At 44.2% G+C, this 27558-nt stretch overlaps 1 protein-coding gene across 4 annotated transcripts in view; it reads left to right on the top strand.

The window, feature by feature from the left end:
- Nucleotides 1–23315, top strand: part of pdzrn3b (PDZ domain containing RING finger 3b) — a 191738-nt gene extending 168423 nt beyond the window's left edge. For 3 of the 4 annotated variants that reach the window (XM_037535152.1, XM_037535154.1, XM_037535155.1), the window contains 7 exons: nucleotides 9225–9469; nucleotides 13709–13796; nucleotides 17260–17358; nucleotides 18340–18402; nucleotides 18508–18609; nucleotides 19799–19915; nucleotides 20864–23315. In XM_037535152.1, the coding sequence (XP_037391049.1) occupies nucleotides 9225–9469; nucleotides 13709–13796; nucleotides 17260–17358; nucleotides 18340–18402; nucleotides 18508–18609; nucleotides 19799–19915; nucleotides 20864–22354 (2205 nt within the window). In that variant the 3' untranslated portion in view covers nucleotides 22355–23315. The remainder of the gene's footprint in view (nucleotides 1–9224; nucleotides 9470–13708; nucleotides 13797–17259; nucleotides 17359–18339; nucleotides 18403–18507; nucleotides 18610–19798; nucleotides 19916–20863) is intronic. The other variant, XM_037535153.1, reaches the window with a different exon arrangement.
- The last annotated feature ends 4243 nt before the right edge of the window (nucleotides 23316–27558 follow it).

The raw sequence follows: 27558 nt of genomic DNA, 5'->3' as shown, positions 1-27558 counted from the left end.
TCGATATCTACACTCACCGGCCACTTTATTAGGTACTAGTGAAAGGTTGGACCCCCTTTTGCCTTCAGAACTGCTTTAATTCTTCATGTCAGACTTTCAACAAGGTGTTGGAAACGTTCCTCAGAGATTCTGGTTGGTTATTTGAGTTCCTGCTGCCTTTCTATCATCTGGAACCAGTCTGCCCATTCTCCTCTGACCTCTCACATCAACAAGGCATTTTCGTCCACACAACTGACCGCTCACTGGATATTTCCTCTTTTTCGGACCGTTCTCTGTAAACCCTAGAGATGGTTGAGGGTGAAAATCCCAGCAGATCAGCAGTTTCTGAAATACTCAGACCAGCCCGTCTGGCACCAACAACCACGCCACGTTCAGAGTCCCTTAAATCCCCTTTCTTCCCCGTTCTGATGCTCGGTCTGCACTTCAGCAAGTCGTCTTGACCACCTCTACATGCCTAAATGCAGTGAGTTGCAGCCGTGTGATTGGCTGATTAGATATTTGTGTTAACAAGCACCTGAAGCACCTAATAAAGTGGCCGGTGAGTGTAGCTGTTCACAGGACCGTTGTTCCCGTAACATCAGCACTTGCATTTCGTTTTTATTGATAAACTTTCCCAGCTCATCCTTGCATAATCTCATCTTTTTTTCTTGCTTTTATTCCATTTATTTTTTATTCCAGAGGTGGATGGAAACCCCACATATGGCTTTCATTTAACTTTAGAGTTTACTGGCACCAAATGCAGTGTTTTGATTAATGCACATTCCACATTAAGTATGTAACGTGTAGTAATCTCTTCAGAAAGGCAATTTATTGATCATTACAGATAACAACTATAAAAATAAGATTTGTTTTCTTTGCATTTTGTTTGGCCGAGCATTCTGTGCTCTGAAGAGTGAAGTCATTAGCATCCGTGAGTTGTGAAAGACTATTGAGATTAAGATTATTAAGATTATTGTTAATGTATACATTTTCAGATCTCTTTTCCTTTTTCACCTCTGGCACAAATGGAAACTGTCCTGTGGTTTTGGGAAACTGGTTGATTTGTGTAGCGCAGTGGGAAGCTCCATTGGGGGGTTTGATTCTCCACGTCAAAAAGAACACCATGCTATACCAATGACAGTCCATGGGCAAGTCTCCTAACAGGGCTGAACAGCTTGGGAAAAATATCTAAGTGCCATTTTTCTGATCAATATTGTGACTTTGATTTGAATTGCAATCATTTTAAAAATTGCAAATTGAAATCCAGGCCTGTTATTTTGGCAAAGAAGGCCAGAACATCCACTCTTTCAACGCTGAATGTGCCAGATTGCCTTATATTGCATATAGTTGTTTGGTTGCTTCTGATTGGTCTCACCTACAGGCAGCGTACAAGGTCTGATATTAGATTAATGTTCCCCAATTAAGGCAACATTGTTAATAAAGAAAGGGCTATAATTAAAATGACAGCTGTTGTGTTTTTGGAAATTGCACTCCTTTTAATTGTGCTTTTGATATAAAAACGATTAATCTCTGTCCTACTCCTAACACTGTATACATTCACATCTGTAAAATGACTACATTGTAAGTTGCTTTGGATAAGACCATCTGCCGTAAGTATAGGTGACCAAAATATTGCTGCTGTCGGGAGCAAACCTTGTATCTCCACTTTTGTCGTTTTTCAATTTTAGACATAATTTGAAAAGACATGTTGCTCTTTATATTGTGTGTAAATTTCATGAAGCATGGACCAAAAGAAACGTCCCAAAATGACTTGGAAAAACGCCTGGTTCCATTGACTTACATTAAAAGTAAAGTAGGTTTTTTCCTTCTCCTGTAAAGTTACCGTTTTGGAGGTTTTCTTCCGACAGCAGCGATATTTTTATATAAATATAAAATAACTGCTATACTGTATATTCAATACATACTTGCCTATTGTCTCAGCCCTACTCCTCACTGAAAGAGCCATATGTTAACCTGCTATAACTGCAAGCTCAATCCAAAAGCACATCACTCCTTCACTACCCTATTGCAAGGAATAGCATGAAGCCTGACGATGAGCTATCACACGTACTCAGAAGTGCAAAGTGTTCCTCTGTGAAAAAAACCTGACGCTGATTCAGTCTTAGTTTGACTGCTCAGTTCCTTGGAAACCGCAGCACAAAACACATCACACTGTTTCATCCCTCACTATTATTCCTCCCAAAGACTGAGCGCTCCGGCCTTCTGCCATAAACAAGGACTCAGCACAATATTAACATTCGCCCAGCTGCCAGATTACAGCTTTACGCAGAGCAGCGGTCTCCTGACGGCGGCCCAAGCCTCCGCTAAATCATACGTGGCCACTGGGAAAAGAGGACGTCCTGCTCCTTTTCTTGTGTGATTCATTTTCCATCTTTCTGTCAACCACGGATGGTTTATACAGGCAACATTTGTCTAACCCTGTCAGGAAAAGTAACAAATCCCAGCCAGGACATCTGTAAGATTGGGCAGAGCATCAAGCCGTAAGGCAGGACATTCCAGTAGTTTATCAGTGAAAAGTTCCCGTTCGCTGACTCGGAGTCAGTGGAAGCGGCTAGAACAGCGTGTGTGATTGTCGGTGTCATCCCAGGGCAGCTGTCTGAATGGGCTGCTGTTCAGCAAAGGGTGAAGAGTCTCCGCTTGCAACGTTACGAGTAACTGGAGGCTGCGGCTCCAGGCCATTGTCGGCTGTGTCAGAGGTGAGATGGTTGAATGGAGGCTCTGCTAGAGAGCTACCTCGGGAGGGGGTTGGTGTGAGGACAAGGAGATGGGGGGTGGGCGGGGGGGTCTCCCTGCGAGGAAGCAGCCAAGCAGAGCGGGTTGCAGGACTGAGGCTTTGTCTCAGAGGGTCACGGGCTCTAGAGAAGAGAAGGATTCCTGGGTGCTGTAGGAGAGCAGAAAGAGAGGACCGATTGTGTTTCTTCTGAGTGAGAGAGAGATAGAGAGAGAGAGAGAGAGAGAGAGAGACTGAAAGCACATGAGAACCTAGAAAATAACCTAGAGAGTAATCAGATTTCTGCTTTGCAACAGGCCAGTAAACTCGCAGAAGACGACGTGACGTAAACAGAATGTAAAACTCAAACTTCATGCTGTGGCTTTTAAAAAAAAATTCGTGCCACTTCACCTGAAAATATGAAGCTTGGTTTCAGCGTCGCTCCAAAAGTGTTTTGGCACTCGCTTGTCTCTGGTACCATAGTCTGCTTTCACACATGCGACTGAGAAATCAGAGTCAGAGCTCGCATGCACTGAGAAATCTGATCACTGAGCTTAAATCCAGCCTCTTCATCAGATTTCTAGACCTTACGCTGATTTAAGAAGTTGGACTGTGCGGTTTACATGAATAGTCAGATAACTGGGTGGGCAGCTCATCCAAGGTAGGTGGTGGTAGCTGGGCATGGGCAGCTGGTCTGAAGTGGGCAGCAGGAGGGCTCAACTGTTTCACCACAATGTCATTTACTTCATATAATATCATCTTGCTGTTATCGTTTTAACTCAGAATTCCCAAGTAATGGAATTTATAAGCCAGAAATCTGGTTAAGAACATACCTTGCGATTACTGGCACAAAATGTTTATAAATATTGCCTTATAAATACGTTAATCCGTGCTCGTTCATGAGTCCCAGATGAAGTGTTACTAAATCTTTCAGTGGGTGGTTTTTAAAGAACATTGATTATAAATTAAATGTAAGTGTGAAGAGCTATTTTAGTCTAACGAACCTCCACATAATATAGAGGTTCTTCTGTGTTAAACAGGTTATTCAGTGCCTAAGCCTGTATTATGAAATCCCTCTTCAAATAAAGTGTTATAAAAATTTTTAATAGAGCTAAATGTGGTTCTTCTACGGTAGCGCTCCAATTTCGGGGCGCACAGCGAAATCACATTAGCTGCCTGTGGCTTGTTGTTTTGGTAAACTGGCCTTATTAGCCGGTTCGTTTCTTCTCTCTTCAACTTTTCAAAGGGTTTGTGTTGAATTTGCATTTCTGGCTGTTCAGCTTTCAATCACTGAGTGCAGATTGCAAACCTCTGAAAGCTATTACTTCGTTTTAGCCTGGGTCGTTCTGACTTCTGATGTTTCCGAAGTTGAAGTCGAGCTCATTTCGGATGATCCAATTATCCTTCAGGACCGGATTAGGCTTAATCCTTTCTGGATATTAACGATCACATAACCTCTTCAAAGTTGAAGTGCACCGTTCCCCACTGGCCGTCCACTTCACTGTCTCTTTTGATATCTTCCAATTGGAATATCCTCATCAGTGTATTAACGTCTTCCGATTTCTCATTACCAAAGCTGGGGATTTGTGAGTTTTAAGAGGCCAGAGGCTCCAGACGAGCCTCAAACGGGCTGCAGAATACGGCAGACGTGGGTGACACTTCTTGCGTACCCTTGAGGGACGGTTTGTTTATGTGGTCAGATGCGGAAAATCCTGATAAGACCGGTATCAGAGGGAATGCACATATCAGAAAATGAATTCCCAAATTGGAGGATGGGACATGTGCGAGCTCGTTGTTCATCCAAGAAACCACCGTAGACCATCCATGTCCAGGTAAATTCCATACATTCTTTGGTTGCATCACTCTTACATATTTCCCCACACATTCACACCAGTTTAATCACCAATTTTGGAAAAGACACTCTTCCTTTGCTCAGCCTCGTGGCTGTAAGCTGTGTCTGTCTGGATGAATTCCCCAGGCGTAGATCCTATCAGGCTCACTCTCGTCCAGGAATCACAAATGAACAAATTGGGAATGCCGTGGCTGTTGAAGCCAGCGTGGAGGGGAAAGCTCTGTTAGCACTGCGATAAGAGAGACGGCTGACCCTGGGTTTAATGCCCGGCTAGCAGAGGCGCTAACGTAGCCTCCGGCGATTTAGCACCTTAATTAAGTTCGCTAAGCTACGGCTCAACACAGCAAGGTGTTTTATTTCCTCTGATAATTCCAGGCATGTAGTCGGATGCTAGGTGTTTTCCTCTAATCTACAGTTATACTAAAGACTGAGTGATCAATAATCCTCGTAACGTGTGGATCGTCACTGTAGCTCCGGTGTGGAAACTTCACAGAACAGTCCACTGATTTTGTGTTTTCTACACAATGTGGGATGTAAACAAGGCTTTTTAATGTGACATGGTTCACTGTGGAGAAACGTAGTCAATCAGATTCCTTTACAGCGGTGCTGATAGGAACCAGGGGTCGTCATGACTACAACACAAATATAGCCCTTTCATTTATGACCCAAACCCACCAGTGGTCCTACACGTGCCCTCCTTTTATACTAATGTTGATGGTAAAGTAGTTTACTTTGGGTACCAATTTGCCTCACATCGGCCTGCATGTACCTCTCCAACATGAACGGATAGGAAAAAAAAATGTTTTTGAGCCAAAATATTTTCTATACACTTGTCAATGTTTTATGTTTATAAACAAAAAACAGTTCCAATATCTTCAGTGTGGTATTTAGTATGTATGCATTGATCGCCATGTGCTTTTCTGAGCATTTTCTCTGCATAATTAAATCTTTGATTTGTAAACAAAGTCATTCAATGTGATAGGAACCAGGGGACATCATGACTACAACACAAACATAGCTACTTTATTTACTTTATTTACTACCCAAAACCACCCGTGAACCTGCATGTGTTGTAATGTTCATAAGAGAAAAATAGTGAAATGTCTTAAATAAGTTTTATTTGGGAACTGTGTATGAATAATCTAATATAAATAAAATACATAATTTTAAGCCAAAACCGTATAAAACAACGTCACAGGCGTTGACATTCATAATCATTTCATGTGTAGCTTTGTGAGATGGAGTGTTCAGAGGCAATAAACTTTTCAGATGTCTGGTTCCTATCACCACCACTGGGAGCTCCAGTGAACGCAGTGCTTGTGTTTTACACACAAAATTTAAAAGATCAGCGGAATTCCTCTTTAATTTGAAAATTGAAGACCGAGCATCAGAACGGGGAAGAAAGGGGATTTAAGGGGCTTTGAACGTGGCGTGGTTGTTGGTGCCAGACGGGCTGGTCTGAGTATTTCAGAAACTGCTGATCTGCTGGGATTTTCACGCTCAACCATCTCTAGGGTTTACAGAGAACGGTCAGAAAAAGAGGAAATATCCAGTGAGCGGTCAGTTGTGTGGACGAAAACGCCTTGTTGATGTGAGAGGTCAGAGGAGAATGGGCAGACTGGTTCCAGATGATAGAAAGACAACAGGAACCCAAATAACCAACCAGAATCTCTGAGGAACGTTTCCAACACCTTGTTGAAAGTCTGCCACGAAGAATTAAAGCAGTTCTGAAGGCAAAAGGGGGTCCAGCCTTTCACTAGTACATAATAAAGTGGCCAGTGAGTGTCAGTTCAACACAATATGAAGAACATCGTCAGATTATGTAAAAAAGCTCAAAACGGTTAAAGAAAGATCTTCTTTCTGCTGTGAAAGTTTGGACCAGTCCCTTATTTTCCGTTTCACATCCTCGGTCACCAGATCCGTCGTGTAATTAACTCTCTGGACCTCTTGCGCATATTAATCTCCACAGGTTAACATATCGAGCTCACATAATCTCCTGTGGTAGCCCCATAATATCCTGGCACTAAAGTTGCTTAGCTAGTCCTCCCTCTGAACACCCCCTACCCGATTCCTTGCGGTTCAGTTTGCCTAACGAGCCTGATTAATTAACAAGCAGCCTCGTTCTAATTAACTTTCCCCTTCATCTCGCCCTGACCCTTAAAGGCAACAGCCAGGAATGATTGTCCAATTGACGTTACAGTATAGACGGTCCAGCGTCCACAGTTATGGGAAAGTGGAGTAACATAACCCTCTGGGCAGTCGTAGATTGTACAGTATCGCCCTTCACTTTATGGCCGTTATATTGTTTGTTTTACAGTCTTTGACTTTATGCCTGCGAGGCTGGTTCCTGTTTTGTGAGTTTTGCCGGTCTAATAGATCTCCCGCCGAGGGAGAGATTGCTGTTCTTTGGAGCCGACACTATCCAGGGATGTGTGTTTTCTGCGTCCGGGCTCTTGGGCTGCCATTGAAGCGTGATTGCTGGAGAGAGGGAAGCCCGCTGAGGTGGAAAAAAGGCTCCCGGGAGCTCGGAGGAAGGAGACTACACCAGCTGTTCTCCAGAAGGAATCTGAGAGAAGAGATAACCACTGTTTAGCGAGCAGTCTCCGTAGCAGATGCAGGGTCCCTGAGTAAAAGGGGGGCTTTAGTTCTGTTTCTCATCGTGATATGAAGTGCTGGGACAATTGACTCCTAAATATTGAAATAAAGAAACAAATTACTTGTGCTTTGAAGTCGGAGCTAGAATAGCTCATTTGCATACCTTAAGTAGAGCGTGTTGAAACTGGGAGAGAATTTCTAAGCGCCTCTTGAGTGGATTCGATTTGATTTTGATTCACTGCGCTGAGCTGTGGCTAGAACGTTTTTTTATAGCCTGCATTATAATTTTCTCCTGTTTTTGTGAAGTACTGTTAGATTGCTTAGTTGAACCTGAATGTAGCCTGAAATCTGTGCACTTGTTAAGTCTTGTTTCAACATCTAATCTGACTGCATTGTATTAGATCTACAGCTACAATCACATCACAAGCCTCGTTGCTCAAATCCAGTTTTTTTGCTCTAATCCGATCTTCTGACTCGATGGTTCACACTCGTTTAGGTCAGTGATTCAAATCCATCATTAATGTGATGAACCGGCGTCCTGAAATGACCCTCATGAGCTCCTCTTACTCAGTGACGTCACGTGACTGAATCACTGCATCATCAGCACAAACTAACGAGCAGAACGAGCTTCGCTGAGAAGATCATTAACTCTGATCAGCTCTCAGCTTCATTATTAGAGCCAGACGGAGGAGAAAAAGATGTGTTGTTTTTCCACCGTTTACAGGCTTTAACGTCTGTTCGGAGCTGTTGCCATGGTAACGCTGAAACGCGCGGTGGAAAAAAAGCTCATGAATCCGATCTGAGCGTCACATTAAGGTCACGTGGCCACAAATCAGATATAGGACCACATATGAAAGTGGCTTTGAAAAGATCAGATTTGCGTCCACACAGCCCTGAAAACACCAGATCTGAGTCACATTAGGGTAAAAAATCTGATTTGTGCCACTTCAGCCTGGTAATGTGAACGCAGCCTATTTGTCTTTTATTTGATCTTTTTGTTCTTTAGCTTAGATCCTGTTTATATTAACTGACTTAATGAAAATCTTCAACCCCTTAACTTTCCAGGCTTATTACATATTAAGACCTTTATTCAGTAACAACGGGGACTTCAGTGCGAACTAATGGAGCTATTCTTAGATCATAGAAATGTGTATAATAAAAATTATTATTTTGTAAGTTGTCGCTAAAAACACGTTCTTGAGCTCCTGCTGGTGTGGGTTCATGTCCGTTTCCTCACACTTGCAGACTAACAGTGCCGTCTGCAAGAGGAACGCCAGACTCCTAAACATGCACAGTGCACACTTTTCATATTTAAAAAAAAAAAATAGTTGTTTTCTAGTTTTCATTTTGTTTTCAATTTCAGAGTTAGGCTTTAGTAAAGACGTATTAAAGGATTAACTGTAAAGCCGCAGCATGATTTTAACTTTGTATAATTAATTAATATTTAATAATTAATATTTAAATATATAAAGCCTAACTCTGAATATTACTGGATTAGCCTGTTAGCAGTCTCCTCAGCTGGTTATTAAACAAAGCCATGTTTTTTATGCAGTGTGTGTTTATGGTTTCGGGCGTTTTACTTCATATATGTGACTCGTTTATGACTGCAAACATGTACATTCGTGAGATGCTGCTGCATCTTTCCTCCTTCAATCTGGGCTGTGCTAGATTTTATATATATATATATATATATCTTGGCGCATGTAAGAATCATTTCTTTTTCCCACCTCTTGAAACACCTGTGTTGATACTGGTTACGATCTGCATCTCATTGTCATTGTTGGCTTTGATGCGATGCTTCAGTCCCACAGTGCCTTCACACTAGCCTGGCTGTACCGTTTATCTTAGTAAATTACCATTTGCCTTCCAACATTTTCAAACAGGGGTGAATCGTTGGTGTGAGAGAGAATGAGTGTCATGAAGTAATGAATCTCATTGCAGCCCTTTATGCTAAAAACTCTCCAAGGCCAACAACACAATAACAAACGGTAGCCGTAATCGACTCTTAGCAGAGCGTCAGTTCAGCTTTAACAAACCTTTCCACTCTGTTTGTCCCTCTGTCTGCAGGTCAATGGCAAAGATCTGTCCAAGGCAACCCACGAGCAGGCAGTGGAGGCCTTCCGCACAGCCAAAGAGCCCATCATGGTGCAGGTGTTACGCAGGGTGCCCAGACCCAAACCAGCCCCAGATGGGGACACGCAGGTGGTGGACATCAGCACTCAGACCGACATCACCTTCCAGCACATCATGGCCCTCAGCAAGCTACCTGCCTCAACCCCACCTGCACTGGAGCAGTACCTGCTGCCAGAGGGGTGAGTGGCAGCTCTGCCAGCCAGTCAAAATGCACACATTGGACTTAAGTGAACCTTTTTTTTTTTCAGTGTGGCAGTAATTTGCCATTTCAAACTCCAACAAAAAGTGTAGCAGCTGTTGGACAAGCTTTTACCAAAAATAAGGCAAAAATCCCATTTAACTTTTTGGGGCACCAGTTTTTGTAAAAAAATAATACTCTACTTAAAAATAAGGAGTGCGCTATTAATTTAAAAAGAAATGTATTTTTCCTGTGTGTAATATAATCAACACTGGGCGAGATATTAATATATTGAATAATTCAATAATAATTCTGTAAAGTATTGCTCTTTCAAGTGCCATGTGATATAGTCTGTGAAAGTTTTGGCACTCAAATTACAAATGACATTTTGTCATAAAGTGATAATAAATAAAAACATCCTATCCTGTAGAATTCTGCAGAGAATTCACATTTAAATGCTGTATTACTGCTTATTTACTGAATCTAACCTCTTGCGTTGCATTACTTTGTGGACAATATAGTTATCATTATAAATAATTAACTGATATTACAATGAGACCAGTTGGGTGAAGCAATGCTCACGTATGATACGTCATGACTGAGTTTGATTCACACCGACATTATTTATCACAGTAATTCTGCAAATGACCATCAGTTGTCTAGGTCATCGGTGATCATCATTTGATGCGTAACAGTGTGAAAAATCACCCAATTAAGACTGAAATCACCAAGTCAGACTGTATGTATTTTTTGCCTAATTTACAGCGACAGCTGTAATCATCTCTTGTGTTTGTGGAAGCTTTGTGTGGTTATTTATTTTTCACTAAGATCAGATTTAAGCCTCTGTTTGTCTGTCTCTAGCTTGGCATAGCTTCAGGCAACAGCTCAGGCTTTCTGTTTCTGCTGTAATGTCAGTCCATGTGGCAAGTACAAGTATTGCCAGCAAATCTTTAGCCATGCCACCGGAGTAGCAAGTGGTGGAAGCTGCGACTTCAGCTTGTTAGCAAATTTAAACAGGTGAGGCAGCCGAACTTTAAGCTCAGTCCTCTCATTGTCACTGAAACCTTGATTGCACAACCCGATCTGACTGCGACAGAATTATATAGGAAAACGCACTGCAACCTGAACCGAAATATTACAGTGCATCATTTTCTGAACGGTGAACTTGAACATGCTCTGAACGTCCACCTGAGCTGTTAGTCCATGTCCCTGGTCAAACCACGTGCGATCAATCTTAGTGTTTCAATTGAAGGACAAAATTCCTGTTTCCCTGTAGCCTTTTATCAAATTGAATGGCCGTAGCTCCGTCTCTAAAGCATCTTCTGATGATTAGATCACTGCACCAGTGCCTGTGGGAAAATAATCACCTAATAACATCATGTTTAACCTCCCCTTCCCCCGAGTACCATGGCGAGGGAACGCTGAGCTGGCTCAGAGACCCTCTCTGATACCTGCAGATATGTCGGAGTTCACCCCGACTTCAAGATTCAAGCTGGTTCATTCTAGCAGTGGCTATGGAAAAAATCCCAGGGCGTGGATAGTTCAGTTTACCTGGTCATGCAGAAGGACACGGACACAAACTGCTGTCCTCACTACACTTGCTTATTGTTGCAGCCAGCACAAAACCGCTTATCTCCATTTTTACTGTTTCCCATTTTTTTGACTTTTTAATCCCTTTATATTCTGGCTAAATCTCATGATGATTGAACCAACAGAAACGGTCCAAAGTTTTTTGGAATAAATAATTTTTCAGTTTTCTTTAAGAACATTTTCCTCCTCCTGTAAAGGTGCTTTTTTTTTGGAGATACAAGGTTTAGTTCTGACAGCAAGTTAAGTCTTAAACTAAGGTATGGTTTAACACTTGGGATGTACAATTGAAATCAATACTAAATCAACAGTCGGCCAGTTTGTTTTCATTTTGGCTGATATGTGTTGCAATTTTATGGCCCATTAACAAGTAAATAACATTGATTATTGTGCAAGTGTGGCTATTAGAAAGCACTGGTATTGTTCTAGTATGTCTTGTGTTCTTTTAGCCCTCGTGGTGTGGAAAAAATTAAAGCAGCTGATAAAAATCAGTCATTGGTCCATTTGAGTGTTAGGAATCGGAATCGGGCTCCCGAGTCGTGCAACCGTCTAAGCGTTAAGCCTGTCATGAGGAGATTGCGAGCTCGATCCCTGGTGATGCCACAGCCGTCAGTGGCCAAAAGAGGCCCCACCCCCCGCACCATCACCCAGACGTCTGTTTGCTGACGTGACAGAGCTGGCGGTTTGCGTTCTCCGCCGAGCGTGTTCGGCTGGCACCTCACGATTCGTTTTGATTCAGAGGGCTGCGACGCGATTATAAAACGATTATCGATGTATCTTGACTGCAGGTCACATAGCAACGCAGTCTTGCCTAGCTAGTAACTAACGGAAAGGCAAAGAGAGAGATTTAAGACAAACATATGGAGACGAATGGACTGGTGCCGCGTTTACATTCTGGCTTCGTGAAACAGTCGAACACTGAAACACATTTTACAACAAGCTCTTCTACTTTTGAGGAAGAGTTTTCTGGTGGAGATGGGAGGAAAGCAGCTATAGCTGAGCTAAAGCTTAAAGCAGAGCAAAGTAGCTGAAAAGTCAGAATTTTCGTTTATATTTTTTAGCCTATACTAGGACATTAGTACATACAGGGACATGAGAAAATTGGGGAAAATCTTTAAAAAAAGAAATCTGAATTGGCATAAAAGCTCATGATTGCGTCCCTATTTAAGAAATGCACTGAAGTCTTAACCCTTTAAGGCAGACGTGAAAATTTAGCGATCTAAATAAATCGGCGTCTACTGTTTCTGCAGTTTCATCAACGCAGTTGCAATTAATGTGTGAAAGCTGTGTGAAATAAAGTTGCATTTATCTGATTTGTCAGTTAGTTCGGCATATTTTTCAGCAAGAAAACATAAATAGAAAAATATCACACAGCATTGGCCCTGTCATGAGGAGATCGCCATCCGTTCAGCCATCCGTGGCCGGGAGTCCGAGAGAGCACAATTGCCGTAACGCCTCTGGCAGCAGATCTAAGGCTGTTACTGGTTATGGGCACTTTTGTTTACTGTATTCATCGTATAAATATATTGTATTAAGTATCATACACTTTCAGAGTGTCACTGGGGCAGTACCCTTTTAGTCACTGTGGTGGTGCCCTCAGGAGTACATCTCCATACCTTTTACTCAGGGAACATAACTGAACCATAACCCACTGAAATGATCTGTTCTAAGCTGGACTGACTCCACACACCCCGCCTCGCCTCCAGGCTTTTACTCTACTGCTCTGGTTTAAAACATTAGTTTATGAAAAGATACAAATGTCTACTTTTCCACGAGGAGAAACTTATTTAAGGTACGCAATTGGACCTTAAAACCGCCGTTGCACCACTTACATTGTTGAATCATGTACCTGCATGGTACCTTTATTTCTAACAGTGTTTAAGCCTTTTTATTCTTAGTCCTCAGACAGCGATGCCTTTTCCACCCGTATTTCATTTCAGTGGTTAATTGTGTAGCTTGACTCGTCAGACAGTGAAGCACTTCCAGTCATTCATGCTCTCTTGTTAGTGTCTTCATTAGCGCTAGAAGTCGAGTGCCTTCTGCGAAGCAGCTAGACTTAAACACACGTACTTCAGTAGAGCTGAGGGCACTGAACAGAATTAAGCTGCTCTTGTTAACTATGGTTCACGTTTTCTCTGGCGTCTGTCCTTCTGGCCTTCCTCCCCTCTGCTGTGGCCTAAAGCTCTGCTTCTCATGCAGATTATAGGCAACGCGACTTCTCCTTCGCTGGTCAGGGCTGATAAAGCTTTAATTTACTCCTGCAGCTTCTCGCGTTTCCGATTCATCGTTTACGCTGATATTTTCCCCTGATTAGCCGTCTTTTTCTCTGCTGCTGCGGAACGTTAATTTATTCGTCAGCGCGGAATTCTGCGCTCAGGTGAAGTTTAATTAAAGAGAGCTTTCACGCAGTCACGTGTTCCGTTGCTATTACATTATTTCCGAATGAAAAATGAATCTGCGCTCTGAGAAATGAGTTTCTACTTTGTCGTCGGGGAACAGAAGGAGCTCGGAATGAAAGACGCAGCTTAATCAAAAACATTTGTAATGAGTTGTCATGAAAGAAATTGATTAATCGCAATAAAAAAGCCTTCGGAAGCTTTGACAGAAGGCGTAGCTGTACTGTTTCTTGATGGGTGCAACATTGTTTTCATAGACACTCTCCTGGACACGAGTACTTCGACCCGAATGACTTCCTAGAGGGCATGCATCAAGATATGGAGAGAGAGGAGCTTGAGTATGAGGTAAGGCAGGAATTTCAGATCTTTATGCTGTAATTGTCCAATGGTTTGGATACAGTGTCCAATTTTGTCATTGACTTGTTTTAGTCTTTGGTCCATGCTCTCAGAAATAAAGGTACTAACCTGTCCGTGGGGCAGGACCCCTCTTGTCACTGGGGTGGTCCCCTCAAGGGTTCATCTCAGTGCCTTTAGTCAGGGAACATAATTTTACTAAAATCCATTGTGGTTGGTTAGTGTAGTGGGTAACACCTCTACCTTCTATGCTGTAGCCTGGCGTTCAGTCCCCCACCAGGACAAGCACCCTGCACTATATCAATGAGAGTCCTTGGGCAAGACTCCTAACACCACCTTCACCTTCGCTCTGGTCAGCCAAATGCCATAAATGTAAAATTTCTGAGCAGATTGTATGTGTGATAGCGTTCAGCAAATGAATAAAAGCTCCAGAGAAAATGTTCCTCCTAACAACCACCTGGAAGACCTGGCCAACACCAAAACTGCCCTCATCAGATAAACAGCACTGAAAGCTTTGATCTCTGAGAGAGAGGAGAAGATCAAGCTGCTTCAGATCTGAAAACATCCACAGGGGTTTCTGTCCTTCCTTCCACTGTGAGAAGACCACTCAGCGCCGTGGGTCTGAAAGGACGTGTAGCTGATCAAGAAGAACCTCACTGAGAAAAGGAGACACATCAAACAAAGAAGCTGAACGATGGACTGGCCACCCCAGAGTCCAGACCTCAGCACCACTGAATGGGTTTGATCACTTCAGAAAATCATCAACCAGCTTCTCAGACTGAACTTTGGAGGCGTGTCTGCAGGTTCTTTGAGGAGCTGAAAGTGAGGCTTTACTTTACATCTACAAGGTGGACCGACAAGGTAGGAGTGTCTATTAGAGTGGACAGTGAGTGGACACTGGACAGTGTTTAAAACTCCAGCAGCACCGCTGTGTCTGATCCACTCGTACCAGCACAACGCACACTAACACACCACCACCTCATCAGTGTTACTGCAGTGCTCAGAATGATCCACCATCCAAATGGACCCCCAAATGGACACCCAGGACCCCCATGGACCCACTGAAGAACAGGGTAACAGAGTATCAGAGAAACAGATGGACTACAGTCTGTAACTGTAGAACTACAGAGTCCAGCTATACAGTAAGTGGAGCTGATAAAGTGGACAGTGAGCGTAGAAACACGGAGGTGGTCATAATGTTCTGCCTTCTCGATGTACTTCTAATGTCTCCATGGCCTTCTAAAAGCTCAACTCAAAGCCTGTCTGTCTGTCTTCAGTGCAGTGCCACTAAGAGGCCCCCCGTTCCTGTGATAGATCTGTTCTGCTGACAGACTCCTGTCCGTTTAAAGCGCAGTGAAAGATTGAGCCTCTCAGCAAAATGAAGCCTCGCCAGGCCTGTCCCCTTGGGCAGATGCCGGACGGTGACATCATTAATTTACTAGTGTCGTTGACTAATATGTCTCCGAGCCAGAGTGGCGTGGAAGGAGGATAATTAGATGTGTGGGAGAGTGATTGATCTGATAGCGAACATCAGCGGCAGTCAGATGTAGTTTTAATGAGACTGCGGGAAGGAGATACACAAAATAGGAGCCAGTGGGTCAGCGTGTATATTAATGAAGATGTGAAGTTCGCTTACTGGAACAGATGCTCAGCACGCAGCTCTTCCCTGACCCCTCGTTCGCCCCCAGAAGCGTCCAGGAGCCACCATGGGGCCACACAGACGGAGATCAATGAGGGAGAGCGGGCCAAAAAAAAGCCACCACCCCCCTCACCGCCAAATAATAGGCCCATTGCCTTGTTTAGACTGATTAATAACCCCTAGTCTCACCTTCCAGTGCCCTGGAGGGATGAAGGAGTGGAGGCAGGCGTATTTGTGGTGGAGAAAGACATAATCCGCCGTGTTTTTTCCATTCTTTCCTCACTCTAATGGCGTGTTTGCACATGTGTCTTAATCATGTTATGCAACATGTTAACTGGCTTTGCACCATGGCTCTCAACCGAGGCGTGAATTCAAGCGAGAATGTAAAGGCTTTTTTTGTTTGTTCGTGAAGTAGAAGAAAACCAAAAAGCGTGCAGGAGAGCCACCGTGGTCATTTATGGATTAGAGTGGCTTGTTTGCGAATTAGGCCTGCCTGACCGCATTCAGAGTGACGGCACAAGTGTTTCATAAAGTCCCTTTTTGTGCATTATTAGTCAGAGAAATCCTGAGTGGGACGGCTAGACTCTTAAAAACAAACAAAACAAAACAGTTCTTCAGGGGTTCTTTAGTAAATACAGCGAGTTTACACGGAACAATGACAGAGTGAAGAACCCTTTGAATGCTTAAAGTATGCAGAGTTCATAAAATGCTTCTTTTTATGAGGGTCTTTCAGAAAAATAATAATGATAATTAAAAATAATAATCGTACCAAGTCGTCATAGTCAATGTAATGTCAAAACAAAAACGGGAAGGTCAGACTGGACCGATCCAAATTAAGATTCAGATGAAAAATAAAAGATAGTCAAAAGATAATGTGATTAAAAAATCATCCCATCCAGTCATTTCAGAGCTTATTGAACCCATTAGGCCTTAATTCTCTCATTAAGACAAGTTAAGGCAGGTCAAGAACGGTCAGTCTAAGGATCTGAAAATGAAGCGAAATGATGTCTACAAATCAGGAGATGGCTTTAAAAATATCGAAGCGTTTCCAGCTCACAGTTACCAGGTAACTGTGGAAGATAAGACGAGATCTGGGAGACGAAGAAAACTCTTAAAACCAAGAAAAATGTTTTTCTTCTTCTCTTTAGAAGACATTTGGGTAGCTGAACAGCAGGAGTGCAAACCCTCCTCCTTCACTTAACCATCCCAGGAGGAAGAATAATCTGCATCTGTATCCTACAGATTACAGGTGCTGACAAGTGATGAACGAGGTCTGGTAACAGTGCAGTTCACAGCTCGTCACTCATCCAGTCAGCCGTCAGTCTGATGCATGGCTTCACATGCGTCCAATTAAAAGCCTAGAGACTGATAAGAGCCCTAAGTCTGTGTTAATGTGAGGAGGTTTACTCTCTGTCCAAAATTACTTTGAATAAGTTGACCAGTACATATTAGTGGTACGTATCATTAGAGTGGAGGCTGTGAGCCAGGCCTTCTTGTCCAACATCAGTGTCTGACCTCACAAATGCTCTTCTGGAAGAACCTTCTGGTCAGAAATTCCCATAAACACTCCTAACCCTTGTGGAAAGCCTTCCCAGAAGAGTTGAAGCTGTTATAGCTGCAAAGGGTGGGCCGACATCATATTAAACCCTGTGGATTAAGAATGGGACCTCCCTCAATTTCAAATGCGTGTGAAGGGAGACGAGCGAATACTAAATATAGTGTGTATATACAGTGCCTGTATATGGTAATATACAGTGATAATATACTGCATGCAGCAGCAGTTCTTAATGCAGCTCTGGGTTTTTCTCTCTACAGGAGGTGGATTTGTACAGGACCAACATCCAGGACAAGCTGGGTCTGACTGTGTGCTACAGAACTGATGATGAGGATGAAACTGGCATCTACGTCAGCGAGGTAAGCGCTGAAAGTACATTGTGGGTAAATGATCCTTCCTTCCCTCCCTCCCTCTGTCCCGCTCTTTATGTCTCTCCCTCTATAACAATCCATCTGTGTGTCTTATCTGTCTGGTAAATCTCCCTGATATTGTATTTGGAGACAGACATTGGGGAAAATAATGGATGCTATTTATGTAGTGCTTCATTCATTATTTCATTATCACCATAACCACCAGCATCTTTTTGAATTAGGGATGGAAAATGCACTGACAAGAGATTTGTTTCTGCCATATTACAGTCTATAAATTGCTCCCTATGTTTAAGATTATAATCATTACGTTTGGAAATGTATTCAGCATGTCTGCCAAGGGCTTAGTTTGGAAAATGAATACTTACCCATGTAAGAGGCATCAAGATAAAAAGGCCGCTTCTTTTCTCGCTTTTTGTCTAATTGTAGGAAATCGCCCCACCACCCAGAAGGATAAGTTCTTAGGAAGTGTGTGTGTGTGTATGGGTGGGTGTGTGTGTGTCTCAAGTCAAGTCAAGTCAGCTTTTATTGTCAGTACTACAGTATGTACTGGACATACAGGGTACTGAAACTGCGTTACTGTCAGAGCCCATGGTGCAGCAATAACATTAAATAGATGGTAAACAGGAAAAGTGTGCATTTAAATAGACACTAAAAAAAGACTAAGCACTAATCGTAAAAATAAACATTAATTGTAGAAAAATAGAATAATAAAAACATATATAAATATAAGAAGGTCCTGAAATGAACACTAAAGTGAAATAAGGCACGGACAGATTAACGTCTGTGGGTATAAATATAAACAGTAGTGCAGTTAGATTGAGCGTATGGAGCAGTTAAAAGTTCAGTACTGGGGAGTGTGTGTGTGTGTGTGTGTGTGTGTGTGTGTGTGTGTGTGTGTGTGTGTGTGTGTGTGTGTGTGTGTGTGTGTGTGTAATTGCAGTGGAGTGACCCATTTCCTTCTTTCGACAGATTGATCCAAACAGCATTGCTGCAAGAGACGGGCGAATCAGGGAGGGGGACAGAATCATCCAGGTTAGTTCTAGAATAGATGGATACTGGAGACGTCTGCTTGACATAAATCCGGTTTGTTGTTACATTCAGACTGCAATGTAAGTTGTCCCTCTGTGCGCTGGACAGATTAACGGTATAGAGGTGCAGAATCGGGAGGAGGCGGTGGCCCTGCTTACGAGTGAGGAGAACCAGAATGTGTGCCTGTTAGTGGCTCGACCAGAGATACAGGTAACAAAACTGTGACATACTGTCATAATTTACTTATGAAGCATGAATGCCTTGAAGAAAATGCAACTCTAAGTCATCAATAGGGAAGAACAGGGCACAACCTAATGCAGAGAAAATTGGACCGCAGTTTTATTTTATGTAGTCAAAACAGGTTCAGGGTTGTGTGTTTTTGTCATTCTCTCACATTCCCGTAGCAACATCTTCTGAGAATTTTCAGAGCAGACATGTTTCTCGAGATTCCCCCTTAATCACAAAGTTCTGTGTGTAACTCCCTTCACCCCCATGTTATTTTAATCATGCTCTTAATGTCTGTAAAATAGCACCATATTGAACCACCAGAGACTTAATAATTCGCCCAGTCACCAAGTCCCTCCACTGTAGACTACGTCTCAGTAATTCGTTCGGGTGGCTGTTTCAGAGCGAAATGGCCGTAAAAAAGCGCCTCTGCCTGAGTCCAAGTCGAAAAATGTTTGAGAGCATCTCGTTTCTAAGCCCCTCGAGAAGCTCATCATCTCCACAATTTTCAAGAGGTGCTTGGACCCTGACCAAAAATTTGTATTGCCACTGCTCCTTAGAATCCCAGTGGTACCCCTCTGGAATTTACACGCCTTCCAGACCCTCCAGACCACATGTAAGCCCGCAGTTGACTGACCAAGGCGCACCGTGTCCAGCTACACGAGTAGCTCCGCCACCCTGGAAGTGCCACTGTGCTGAATTTTTAGACTTAGTCTCGAGAGTCATCGAGAGCGATCGAGAGCTCTGCCCATTGGGAGACCACAAAAACAATTTATACCACATTAAACAATTTCCTCCACATTGGGGGTGGGGGGGGCGTTTTATTCACAGATTCATGAAAGATGTAATGTGCATGTTGTTAAATAACATATTTCAGTATTATCATGCTGGTTTATTGCTCTTCTATATTCTGGTCGAAAATAAATTTAACACGACCTCGTTTACTGATCATATTTATGTTTATACAAATGTTTTGAGTATTTAGGTTCCAACATCATGGAATTACATTGAATTTTTAACTGAAAGTAACCCACGTGTCAGGCTCCAGTCCTTGTGGGCCAAAACACTGCAGACGTCAGTGCCTTGCCTCATTAAACACACCTGATTCAGCTCATCAGCTAATTAGTATTCCTAACGAAGATTACCAACCTTTCCCAATTCTTTTGTGGTACAGCTTGATGAGGGATGGATGGACGACGACAGAAACGATTTCCTGGATGACCTGCACATGGACATGCTGGAGGAGCAGCATCATCAGGCCATGCAGTTCACTGCCAGCATGCTAGAGCAGGTGAGGTAGTGCATTACAGTGACATCTGTCAAAGTCCATCAGAAGGCATATCAATCCATCTACACGGAGTCATCCACAGTATCAGCTATAGGGGTCAGTCGTGGGCTGGAGGTTAGGGAACCAGCCCTGTGACTGGAAGGTTGCCGGTTCGATCCCCTTGGCTGACAGTCCATGACTGAAGTGCCCTTGAGCAAGGCACCGAACCCCCACTTGCTCCCCGGGTGCTGTGGATAGGGCTGCCCACTGCTCCGGGCAAGTGTGCTCACTGCCCCCTAGTGTGTGAGTTCACTAGTGTGCATGTATGTGGGTGTTTCGCTGCATGGATGGGTTAAATGTTGAGGTGACAAATGGTTGTAAATTCATTCAATTCCATATTATTAAATGTCCCTGTCACTCATCTGATGACTAGATAAGACACAGAAGCGGTATCTTTTGTTACTTGAACATAAGCTCTGCCATTCTGCCTGGCTGATGGCTCTCCACTGCTGCTGGAATTTAGTTGTCCTGTCACTGGGATTGAGAAATCTGTGGCAAGGATTCCTTGGAAGCAGAAGTGGCCATGTGCTCACTGGGTGGGAAGGTTGATTCAGTTTCTTTAGGTTCTCCTTTCCAGGTCATCTGGAAGCCAGTTTTAGCAAGTGTTTGATAGGTCACATATGGAGAGTTGGACCATAGACACTGTCGTCCTATCCCAGCTGTCCTACTCTCCTCAAAAATGCTCAAAAAATGCTGGTAATATGTGTCACAGATGGAAGCACCTAGATTATACAGACCTAGCAAGAGGGTATTAGCAGCTTCTCATGGAGAGCCTGTTAATTTGAGATGGAACGTGTGAAGGCTGCAGATGGCCTCGTTTCTCTATCTGCTGTCAGTGATGCCTTTCAGAATATCTTGTTTTCTCACTTGCTGTGTGCTCATAATGACGGAACTCGTCTTGTTTGTTGTCAGAAGAAGCACGAGGAGGACGGAGGCACAACGGACACAGCCACGCTGCTATCACAGAGGCATGAGAAGGACAGCGGTGTGGGCCGCACGGACGAGAGCACGCGCAATGATGAGAGCTCGGAGCAGGAGAACCTCTGCGATGACCAGACCAGCGCATCCACCACGCTGGGCAGTCGCCGCCGCTTGGCTTACAGTCAGGACACACTGGGCAGCAGCGACCTGCCCTTCAGCAGCGAGTCCTTCATCTCGGCCGACTATCCCGACGCCGACTTCCTGGGCGACTTCCCGGCTGATGAATGTGAGCGCTTCCGTGAGTTGCTGGAGCTCAAGTGCCAGGTGAGGAGCGGTGCCAGTGGCTCACACCAGGGCTTGGGCTGGCCCAACTTTGGCATAGCAGGTGGGCAAGACTTAGGAGGAGCAGGAGAGGAAGGAGTGGACAAGGAGCTTGAGCTCCTCAATGAAGAGCTACGCAACATCGAGCTAGAGTGCCTGAGCATTGTGCGGGCGCATCGTATGCAACAGCCCTGGATGTTGCACAACAGCGGCTTTCGCAACTACAACACCAGCGTGGATGGATCGCGGCGTCACGAGCTAGCTGACATCAGCGAGCTGCCCGAGAAGTCAGACAAGGATAGTTCCAGTGCCTATAACACAGGTGAGAGCTGCCGCAGCACACCACTCACCCTGGAACTCTCTCCTGACAACTCCCTCCGTCGGGCCGCTGAAGGACCAGCAGAAGCTTGCACAGGAGGTGCACTGAGTTCCAACACCAGACTCCAGAAGCCCCTCCTGTCGCCTGTCCAAGAGGTATCTAGAAACCGGTCCACACCTTCTGAAGAGGCTGAAGCTGGACCCCAGCCTGACCCCAAAGAGCGCAAGGCCCAACCACGTTCACCCTACAAGCATGCCCACATCCCAGCGCATGCCCGGCACTACCAGAGTTACATGCAGCTGATCCAGCAGAAGTCGGCAGTGGAGTATGGCCAGAGCCAGATAAGCCTGGCCAGCATGTGCCGGGACCCAGCTCAGGACCTGGAGCCCAAGATGGAGTGGAAAGTGAAGATCCGCAGCGACGGTACCCGCTACATCACCAAGAGACCCGTGCGTGACCGGCTGCTTCGGGAGCGCGCCATTCGCATCCGTGAGGAGCGCAGCGGTGGCATGACCACGGACGACGACGCTGCCAGTGAGCTGAAGATGGGCCGCTACTGGAGTAAGGAGGAGCGCAAGCAGCACGCCGTTCGCGCCAAGGAGCAGCGCCAGCGCCGTGAGTTCATGAAGCAGAGTCGCATGGACTGCCTCAAGGAGCAGCAGGGCACTGACGACAAGAAGGAGCTCAACATCATCGAACTGAGCCACAAGAAGATGATGAAAAAGCGAAACAAGAAGATCTTCGACAACTGGATGACGATCCAGGAACTGCTCACCCACGGGACAAAGTCGCCGGACGGCACGCGGGTGTACAACTCACTGCTGTCGGTGACCACGGTGTGAACGTGGATACTGGTGGCGCTCTCTGCTGTACATAAGACACTACCGACTGGGGTATAGTATCCTGCCTCGTTCAATGTGGCAACATTTGTACATAAGGATATAGGAACGCCTCTTCTGAAGGAACTATATGACTGGCGTTTGAGAGAAGGTGCACTGAGGAGTCTCAGAGATGGACTTGAAAGGATGTGTTTGAAAAAATTGACAATTGGTTTTTCGTATGCTCTCTAAAGCTTTCTACATTGTGCTTGCTTTTTTGAATAATATGTTATAAAGGAACGATTTTAAAGACGATAACAGCGCAAAGATCATGTGCCATAAGTAAACAACCACCAACATCATTTTTTTTTGTTTGTTCGTTTTTTTTATCATGTTTATCAGTATTTTGATTATCATGCATACATCTTGCTTATTAAAAGTAATACAAACAAGTATTTAGCTTCAAGGTCAACTCAAAGTACTTCGGCAAGACGGTTTTACATTTAAAAACAACTTTGTTTTACAGGTTTTAAAGGAAAAGGTGCTGTTTTTCAGTTTTCAAGTTTTATTACAAACAGCTTTCGTGTGTTCCAGCTGTTCAGTAGGTCAAGCATTACGTATCATCTGAAAGCAAGTTCTCAATTTGTTGGACTGTAAATTTGTTTGTGTTGTTGTTTAAAGGTACATTCTGTGATTTTCTTTCATTTTTACCAACGATATGGTGACCTCAACACTGTTTAGCTGAAATAATCAGTTATTCTTTCGAATTCTTTGGCTAGAACTTGAGACGCAGGAACCAGGAACGATAAGAGGAGGAAAACACAGTGTTTGGGCTTTCAATTTGTAGTCAAAAAGCCTTTTGTACCTTTTGTATAGGATTCCATGTATCAAAGCAAAGTAACTCAGCCTAACAAATCCTTAGTTAGCAACACAATTTGATGTCTTGTAAAATGAGAGAAATAATAAATTATTGTTTTATATTTGACCAGCTTTGTGACCAAATTGCTGTTGTTTCTGGAAAAACCGACTCCGAAAAAAACGTGGCTTAAGAAATTAAACGATTCCAAGATAGAAAACGATCTATATTAAGCTCATTCTGCCCACTGAGTTGGTGGTTGCACTATCTTAAGAACATCTTCGCACCCGAGTGAGTACTTGACCCTCCGGCTGATGACCCAGCACAGCCCCCGTTTCCCATTTCAGCTCATCTGTCTGAGCTGCTGGATTCGGACCACTGAACTGACCTGCAGCTCCTTAGTCTCTGAGAGGCCAGCATGTCTGCAGCTGCACTTCATCGAGAAATGCTCCACAAGCATAAGTCCACAAACTTAAACAAAGCACACTGGTAAAATTACCGGCACTGCTGTAAAGGTGTGTGATAGAGGTGCAGAGCATGTTTCAGCAGCTTCATATTCAATAGCGACTGTGTTTTTTCACAATAGCAGCTGTTTTGTTGCAGATCATGATGGGAATTTTGGATCAACATCATAATTTTGTCCTATACTTCATATACTGGCAGTGGCGGGCTGGAGGTTAGGGATCCAGCCTCGTGACCGGAAGGTCGCTGGTTCGATCCCCAGAGCTGACAGTCCATGACTGAGGCGTCCTTGAGCAAGACACCTAACCCCCAACTGCTCCCCGGGCGCTGCGGATTGGGCAGCCCACCACTCCGGGCAAATGTGCTCACTGCCTACTAGTGTGTGTGTGCTCACTAGTGTGTATGTGGTGTTTCACTTCACGGTTGGGTTAAATGCGGAGGTGAAATTTCCCCGTTGTGGGAGTAATAAGGGTCACTTAATCTTAATTAAAACTCTGATTCTAAGTATCAGCTTTCCTCTAAAGGAGACCTTTGTGCTAGCTGGCTTTGCAAATTGTTTTAGAGGCTACATGTTTGATATAAAGACACCCTTTTTTTGCAGTAGCAACTGTTTCATTATAGATCGAGAGCAAGCTGAGCATTTTGGAAGAGTATCATTCTAACATACATGTGACCAGCATCAGGTTTCCTCTTTAGATATTGACGCATTTTTTTTACTCGCTTGTTTTGCCACGAGTTTGGAGTGTTGTGTGTTGGAGCGTGCAACAAAAGCACATTTGTGAATTTACTACAGCGCTGCTGTAAAGGGGCATGTTTGAGCCCACCTAGCAAAGAAGCTCTGGCCCAGATCCGGCTTCATTCTGCCAGTTTGTCCAGCCCAGAATTAATATTGATCGCCGGGCCTGAAGTGGCCCAGATGCGTGCAGCCAAATGCACGCCAACTATAGGCCATAACTGAGCCAGATCTTGCAGAAGCACCATCATTTCTCCAGTATCTTTCCCAGAAGACAGCCGACAGTGCCATAAATCAGCCAAAAGACAATCAGAACTAGGCCAGATGGACGTAAAGCTTCATTGTAGATTAAGATTGTGTTAAAATACAAAAGGCTACATGAACCGTGTTCAGTACTGACTGTTCTTTTACAGTAGCGGATGTTTCACTGAAGATTAGAGATGGGCTGAGCATTCTGAAGAGCTTTTATTTTGAAGACGTAATATTTGTCCAGTACTGTGTTCAGTTTATCAAGCACACAAGGTGCCAGTATTTAAATACTGAAATCACTATTCAGGTACTCATTGTTTCATTCCAAGAAGTCAGAAAATACGCATGCAATTTTTTACAAAGGGACTAAAAAGCAGCAAATCTTTGCATGTGAAAGTTTTTGCTACTGCAAAACAGGAGTGCTTTCAAAATGTATGCATAATTAAACTGTAAACAAATCAAAAGTTGTAAACAAAGTCATTCAGAGTGGTTTGATGTGAAGATATCTGTACTAGAGAAACTGGAGTCCGTTCTAGAGTCAGAATTGTTGGTGGTGGTGGTGGTGATAGGAACTGATAGGTGATGGGAACCAGACGTCTGAAGAGTTTAATGCCTAAGAGCATCCCGGAAAGTAATTGCATGAAATAGTTATGTATACGCTGCCCGATGTCTGGAAATGAGTTTTATGAGAGTTTTGCGGTCAATTTTGGCCTTAGATGTCATTAAATCCCATTCATGGTGGAGGGGTACATGCAGGGCGTTGTGAGGCAAAGTAGTCCCACAAGATTTTTTTTTTTCCAGATTTACCACCATTTCAGACTACATACAAAAACTCTGAAGACTTTTGTAGGTTCACTGGTGGTTCTGGACGGTAAATAAAATGGCTTTATTTGTGTTAGAGACGTTTCTTTTCTGGTTCCTATCACTGCCACTGTAAAGACACTCAGAGCTGCCAAGTTGCTCTACAGTGAACCACTTCACACCAAACCACTCTGAATGACTTTCTCTAGGACTGGAAACTCAGAGTATATTTATCGGTCAAGCTAACGTGTTGGCACATTGACCACTGATTGAAAAGACCTCGTTAGCAGCCAGTGTGGTACTGATTAGCTGTGTTAGCTCATTAGCTCACCTGCAGGAGACTCACCCATCTGACGTGAAATTTCCTTCACCTGTTTTTGAGCGAAAGTAAAACGTTGTAAGTTAATCCTCCGCTGTTTTTCCCATGCTCTCACCAGCGCTGCCTAAAAGGGCCTCCAGGCCTACACCGCAGCCCACAGCTGAAGTATTTTTTGTTGGCCGTTGTTTTTCCTTCCATGTGCAGTTAAACGGTTATCCATTCAATAAGCGTTACAGATAATTGAGCGTCAAAATTGGACTTTAGAGGTGTTAAAGAAAGGTTTTGGTATGTGTCTTTGGATCTGCGTGACTTTAGGGGAGTAAATACGCTTAATATAGGACAGACGAGGTGGATCCTTTTCTTTTTTGTCCACTGGGATGTAATTGATTGCTCTTCTACAGAGTTGACACAGACCAGCGAGTGTGATTTATGTCCCCAGAGAAGGTTTCGCATCCACACACACACACACACACACAGTCCTTTAATAGGAGATAACAACACGCCACGCACGGCAAACAAACGCCCGTCCGTAATCAATTCTGGAATGGCCTCTTCTCCCGGCGCTGGGGGAGATGGCTTTGATCACACTCTCCAGTTTGTCGCGTCTGGTTTATTTTCATATTGGAAATGAATTAAACCGGGCAGTGTGGGAAGGCTGCGCCGGGAGCTTGTCTCATTTGTTTAAATGCCACAGCAGAAGAATGGAAGAGGCCCTCAAGCAAACTGGCTGTTGACCGATAAGGCTGCTGTTTGGGTTTCCTGGCACACGCTCTGCCTTGCCTGAGGAGGTGAGGTTAAAGGGGTATTTTTATTGTTCTGAGTGAGAAAATCTCGTGTGGATGGCTTCGGTTTTCAGGCAGCTATTACTGGAGCAAAAGCCTGCCTTTGATTTAGACTCCTTGCAGTGTAATTGCTCTTGTCGTAAGGCCGCTATTTTTGCCATGCACTGTTTTTAGCATGAATACTGTAATGACAACATCTTTAGAATTAAAGCTAACACATTACTGTACGGCAGAGTTCATAGGGCTACATAAGCTTGACAAGCCTACATCAAAACATTTATAAAGGCTAATTCCGAAAGGTGTTGTCTGCCAAATGCCGCTTTTGTAAACTCTGCTTCGTCGGATAGGCTCTTGCCTCAAGTGGAGGAGTTCAAGTATCTCGGGGTCTTGTTCACGAGTGATGGTACAAGGGAGCGGGAGATTGACAGGCGGATTGGTGCTGGTCAGCAGTGATGCGGGCTCTTTACCGGTCTGTTGTGGCAAAGAAAGGGCTGAGCCATAAGGCAAGGATCTCGATTTACCGGTCGATCTACGTTCCCACCCTCACCTATGGTCATGAGCTTTGGGTAATGACCAAAAGAACGAGATCGAGAATCCAAGCGGCCGAAATGAGTTTCCTCCGCAGGGTGGCTGGACTCTCCCTTAGAGATAGGGTGAGAAGTTCAGTCATCCGGGAGGGACTCGGAGTAGAGCCGCTGCTTCTTCACGTCGAGAGGAGCCAGCTGAGGTGGTTCGGGCATCTGGTTAGGATGCCTCCTGGAGGTGTCACAGGTGAGTCCATCTGGGAGGAGACCCAGGACACGCTGGCGCGACTATATCGCCCAGCTGGCCTGGGAGCGCCTCGGAATCCCCCTTGGAGAGCTGGTGGAAGTGGCTGGGGAAAGGGAGGTCTGGGCTTCATTGCTTAGGATGCTGCCCCCGCGACCCGGAGAAGCGGAAGATAATGGATGGATGGATGGATGGATGGATGGATGCTTCGTCGAGTTTTTCAGACACCAGAATAACATAATGGTGATGTTGTGACGC

The sequence above is a fragment of the Pygocentrus nattereri genome, chromosome 26, assembly GCF_015220715.1.
Source record: "Pygocentrus nattereri isolate fPygNat1 chromosome 26, fPygNat1.pri, whole genome shotgun sequence".
Taxonomy (NCBI): Eukaryota; Metazoa; Chordata; class Actinopteri; order Characiformes; family Serrasalmidae; genus Pygocentrus; species Pygocentrus nattereri.
Note: the sequence above shows the minus strand (reverse complement) of the source record. Positions and strands in the feature narration are given on the sequence as shown.